The sequence below is a fragment of the Coregonus lavaretus genome, assembly GCF_964263955.1.
Source record: "Coregonus lavaretus genome assembly, chromosome: 20".
Lineage (NCBI taxonomy): Eukaryota > Metazoa > Chordata > Actinopteri > Salmoniformes > Salmonidae > Coregonus > Coregonus lavaretus.
Window position 1 is genome coordinate 43,053,984 of NC_140007.1, and position 6,000 is coordinate 43,059,983.

Consider the following 6,000-nt stretch of genomic DNA (forward strand, 5'->3'; position numbering starts at 1 on the left):
TGTTTTTATAGAATGATGAGTCTACTGCACAACTATGTGTATGTGGGACCACCCATTGTGGAATAGTTTCTGTACAACAGATATTGTAGCTAATACCTCACGAGAGACGGACTTACATGCAGATCCGTTCCTAGAAAAACTAAGAATAGGTCTCAGTTAACCCATAGACGTCTCAGTTAACCCACAGTTTTACTCCTTGATGTTTAAACCCCGTTCTAACCTGAAAGGGTAATATGATCCTGTTGATATATACTCTTTTGGGGGAGAGTTTCAGCCTGGCTTTGAACTGGTCAAAACCTAATCCATAAAAGTTATTAAGACCATGGAAAATGTAATGAGCTCAGCCATCTTGCTTAAGAGCAGGGAACAATGTGTGTGAATACAAAGCCAAATGTGGATATGTTTTTCACTGTATAGATACACCCAACTAACATTCCCTTTTGGATCACCCTTCCATGGATCTTTTCTTCATTCATATTGGGATTGTTTTTTTAGTTTGTTTTTTAAAATTAATTTGTATTCAAGAACATGTACCATACATACACAACATACCTTTGCTGTCTTTACAAAGGAGCGTATTTACATTCACATGTAAAGGGTACATTTTGGCTGTATAGAGCAAATACTTCAAGAGTCTGAATAAGAATACAATTTGGATAAAGCCAAAGAAAAACAACAGAAACAAACAAAAAAACAGAATTTACAGAATAAGACCAGTCCGATATATCAGGAACTCTGACCAGATACCTTCATACCTATGCTGTCTATGTTGTAAGATTGATGTGGTTCTCTCCATGTCAGCAAGTTCCCAGCATAGACCTAACCACATATAATTTGAGTTACTAAGATTATCTAAAGATAATATTAGCATGTTAAGGATATTGTGATAAAAATTTGAAACGGTTCCAATGTTTTCCCCTTGATAAAGTAATTCAATCATCTCTTCAATAGGAGTAATCGGCTCAGTCATTTTTATGTAACAATCCTTTAATTAACAACGAATTGCCTTACTTGAAGGTACCTATAAACATTTGTTTGGGATATAATGAATTCCTCCTGGATTTCTTGAAATTATATATTTAAAAAAAATGTAACCTTTGAATAGTTGAGAGAGTCTACAAAGCCCTCTCTCTTCCCATTCCTCTAATCCTTAGGACATAAATTTAGTAGCAGGAAGAAAGGCTGGGTTGTGAATGTCATTACTCATGTTAATATTGGCGTTGAACCTCCCTCCATGTCTTCAATGTAACAGTAATAATTGGGTTTTGTTTAATCCTGGAACAAATTGCAAAAATTGCAATAATTGCAAAAATCTCTGAAGCTGGAGACACTTATCTCCCTCACTAACTTTAAGCATCAGTTGTCAGAGCACCTTACCGATCACTGCACCTGTACACAGCCCATCTGAAATTAGCCCGCCCAACTACCTCATCCCTATATTGTTATTTATTTTGCTCATTTGTACCCCAGTATCTCTATTTGCACATCATCTCTTGCACATCATTCCAGTGTTAATACTAAATTGTAATTATTTTGCACTATAGCCTATTTTATTGCCTTACCTCCATAACTTGCTAAATTTGCACACTGTATATTATATGTATTTCTGTTGTATTTTTGACTTTGTTTTGTTTTACCCCATATGTACAGTGGGGAAAAAAAGTTTTTAGTCAGCCACCAATTGTGCAAGTTCTCCCACTTAAAAAGATGAGAGAGGCCTGTAATTTTCATCATAGGTACACGTCAACTATGACAGACAAATTGAGGAAAAAAAATCCAGAAAATCACATTGTAGGATTTTTAATGAATTTATTTGCAAATTATGGTGGAAAATAAGTATTTGGTCACCTACAAACAAGCAAGATTTCTGGCTCTCACAGACCTGTAACTTCTTCTTTAAGAGGCTCCTCTGTCCTCCACTCGTTACCTGTATTAATGGCACCTGTTTGAACTTGTTATCAGTATAAAAGACACCTGTCCACAACCTCAAACAGTCACACTCCAAATTCCACTATGGCCAAGACCAAAGAGCTGTCAAAGGACACCAGAAACAAAATTGTAGACCTGCACCCGGCTGGGAAGACTGAATCTGCAATAGGTAAGCAGCTTGGTTTGAAGAAATCAACTGTGGGAGCAATTATTAGGAAATGGAAGACATACAAGACCACTGATAATCTCCCTCGATCTGGGGCTCCACGCAAGATCTCACCCCGTGGGGTCAAAATGATCACAAGAATGGTGAGCAAAAATCCCAGAACCACACGGGGGGACCTAGTGAATGACCTGCAGAGAGCTGGGACCAAAGTAACAAAGCCTACCATCAGTAACACACTACGCCGCCAGGGACTCAAATCCTGCAGTGCCAGACGTGTCCCCCTGCTTAAGCCAGTACATGTCCAGGCCCGTCTGAAGTTTGCTAGAGTGCATTTGGATGATCCAGAAGAGGATTGGGAGAATGTCATATGGTCAGATGAAACCAAAATATAACTTTTTGGTAAAAACTCAACTCGTCATGTTTGGAGGACAAAGAATGCTGAGTTGCATCCAAAGAACACCATACCTACTGTGAAGCATGGGGGTGGAAACATCATGCTTTGGGGCTGTTTTTCTGCAAAGGGACCAGGACGACTGATCCGTGTAAAGGAAAGAATGAATGGGGCCATGTATCGTGAGATTTTGAGTGAAAACCTCCTTCCATCAGCAAGGGCATTGAAGATGAAACGTGGCTGGGTCTTTCAGCATGACAATGATCCCAAACACACCGCCCGGGCAACGAAGGAGTGGCTTCGTAAGAAGCATTTCAAGGTCCTGGAGTGGCCTAGCCAGTCTCCAGATCTCAACCCCATAGAAAATCTTTGGAGGGAGTTGAAAGTCCGTGTTGTCCAGCGACAGCCCCAAAACATCACTGCTCTAGAGGAGATCTGCATGGAGGAATGGGCCAAAATACCAGCAACAGTGTGTGAAAACCTTGTGAAGACTTACAGAAAACATTTGACCTGTGTCATAGCCAACAAAGGGTATAAAACGAAGTATTGAGAAACTTTTGTTATTGACCAAATACTTATTTTCCACCATAATTTGCAAATAAATTCATTAAAAATCCTACAATGTGATTTTCTGGATTTTTTTTTCTCATTTTGTCTGTCATAGTTGACGTGTATCTATGATGTAAATTACAGGCCTCTCTCATCTTTTTAAGTGGGAGAATTTGCACAATTGGTGGCTGACTAAATACTTTTTTTTCCCACTGTAACTCTGTGTTGTTGTTTTTATCGCACTGCTTTGCTTTATCTTGGCCAGGTCGCAGTTGTAAATGAGAACTTGTTCTCAACTGGTTTACCTGGTTAAATAAAGGTGAAATAAAATAAAAATCCTGTCAATAGAAATAGGGTCTGCTAGAAGACAATTGTAGTATCTGACCGTCTATAATTTTGGCTGAGGTTGCATATTGTGTGTTAGATGAACTTTACTCTGCTTTGCTGAAACATCTGGAAGGTATTACTATAGGGCCCCCCTGAAACATAGGAGAGTTTGCTATGTGGAGGTCAGGGATTGGTCTATTCAAAGCACGCCATATTATGTTACATAGGATATATACCAGGTTTGAACAAAGGACGAGGAGAATAATCATATTTGAGATTGGGTTAGTTGTTCTCCGGATTTCTGCAGAAGTCTGTAAATTGATGCTGAAATCTTTGATATAATAAAAGTTATAATCAAGTTCAGTGTCAGCGGATTCCTTGTCAACGCAGCATATCAGCATCGTTGTTCGGACACCACACAATGTAAAGGCATATCACAATATTGACTCTCAATTTCAAGCCATGACAAATCCTTCGGTTGTTGAATCCATGATGCTATGTGATTAAGTTGCGCCACCCAGTAATATGATTTAAGGTTAGGGAGGCCAAGCCCACCAATTCTTTGAACAGCTGTAGTTTTTTTATAACCAATACGAGCCTTCTTATTTTGCCATAACAATGTGCCTATTGCTGCATTTAGGCGAGTAAAGGTTTTAGCAGGAATTTTAACAGGAAGCATTGAAAACAGATGAAGCAGTCTTGGTAAAATATTCATTTTCACTGAAGCAACCCGACCTGCTAGAGATATAGGGAGGGGCATCCAACGGTCTAAAGATCTTCAGTGATTTTACTAATCACAGGGGGGTAGTTCAAAGCATATAGTTACCCATAGTCTGACGTAATATGAACACCCAAGTAACGCATGCTTGTATTAGTCCACTTAAATGCGTAGTTGTCTTTTATACTTGAGGGTGCATCACCAAATATCATCATTGCAATAGTTCTACCAACGTTGATTTTATAGCCTGATGTGTGGTGTTATTTGCATATTGCATCCTGATTGGCCATACGCTAATGAGGGTCTGTGGGAATGTAGGGGTTCATGAGGAAAGCATCGCTCTCTCGGTTGGCTTGAAGCAACGTCAAGTTAGCAATAAATGTGCCTTCATAAAGATACACCGTTAGTAGTTATTTTACTCACATACAGACAAGTTTGATTACACGACATGGTGTCAGAAGTGGACTAGAACGAGTGTATTTACTAACAGAGTTTAGCTTACAGTACCTGGTTGAAAAGTTTTGGGAAGAAATTTGAGGCTAATCAGCATGGAAGACGTCGCGGGAGAAGCGCAGCAGCCGTCCGTGCAAGGTGCAGCAGGAGGGGCACAGATGCTCGCACGTACAGGCCCAAGTGCTACATTCAGCGAACAGCCGCCGGAGCCGTTAGATTTTTCTAAACCTCAAGACTGGACCAAATGGATGAGGAGGTTCGAGCGCTTTCGTCATGCGTGTAATCTTCACACATCTACCGAGGAGAACCAGGTAAACACTCTCAGGTACTGTATGGGCGACGAAGCAGATGACGTTTTGAGGGGTCTAAACCTAAACTAACTCAGTATGGACAAATAAGAGACGGATTTCATGCATTCTTTATTGTGAAAAGGGATGTGATCTATGAGAGAGCCTGCTGTAACGTGCAGAGACAGAGGGAAAATGAAACAGTGGATTATTTTGTCACAGCCTTATATGCCCTAGCAGAGTATTGCAACTATGGTCTTTTGCATGATTAACTAATTAGAGACAGGCTAGTCGTTGGGTTAGCAGACATGCGTCTGTCAGACCTTATGCAGCTAGATAAAGATCTCAAGCTAGAGAGAGTCATTGAGATGGCATGGCAAACTGAAGAAGTGAAAAAGCAGCAACGTTGCCTGCGAGGTGAGACAGTAACAACAGAGGCATGCTCAGTGGATAAGAGTTATGCAGAAAGGCAGCCAGTGGAAACAGACATTTCAGCGTGAGAATGCTAGCCATGAAAATGCTAATGCTACTGACAAAATCCCTGCACATCCAAGAGCACAGTGTGCAGCTAATGAAGTAGTGTGTCACTCCTGTGAGAAAAAAGGACACTACCAACGTGTGTATATCATCAAGAGCCGTAAAAGAGATTCAAGAAGAGGATGACAGCATTTTCCTAGGAACAATAACAGCAGGAGGTGACCCATGTCCCTGAGATTCATGTGATGGAGAGAAATGTGAAATTCAAAAGACACTGGTGCCGATGTGACTGTTATCCCAGACAATGTGTTCAATCACATTATTGCAGGAACCAGCAAGCCAGCTCTGCAAAAACCAACTTCACCTCTGCTAGGACCAGGAAGAGCGCCGCTGGACGTGATCGGTGTCGCAAGTGTGGTTCTACGAAAGGGAGAAAAGGAGACACTGGAGGACGTGGATGATGTCATCAGAGATCTACACACATCTTTACTAGGCAGACCAGCTATCACAAAGCTTGAGCTAGTTGCTCGACTCGACAACATTGATTTACAGACACTGAAAGAAAGCTATCCAAAGCTGTGCAGCGGTCTTGGCACAGTACAACAACCATATACCATCAAGCTGAAACCCGGCGCAGAGCCCTACTCACTCCACGACAGATTCCTCTGACATTGCTGCCAAAAGTCAAGAAAGAGTTAGAGTG

The 6,000-nt window shown here is 40.9% G+C and overlaps 1 protein-coding gene across 1 annotated transcript in view; it reads left to right on the plus strand.

Moving 5' to 3' along the window:
* LOC311148022 (tumor necrosis factor receptor superfamily member 14-like) overlaps positions 1–3,361 on the plus strand; it is a 216,709-nt gene extending 213,348 nt beyond the window's left edge. The window contains exon 10 of the mRNA XM_084184905.1: positions 3,301–3,361. Coding sequence (XP_084041031.1) covers positions 3,301–3,317 — 17 coding nt within the window. The 3' untranslated portion in view covers positions 3,318–3,361. The remainder of the gene's footprint in view (positions 1–3,300) is intronic.
* Positions 3,362–6,000: the final 2,639 nt, after the last annotated feature.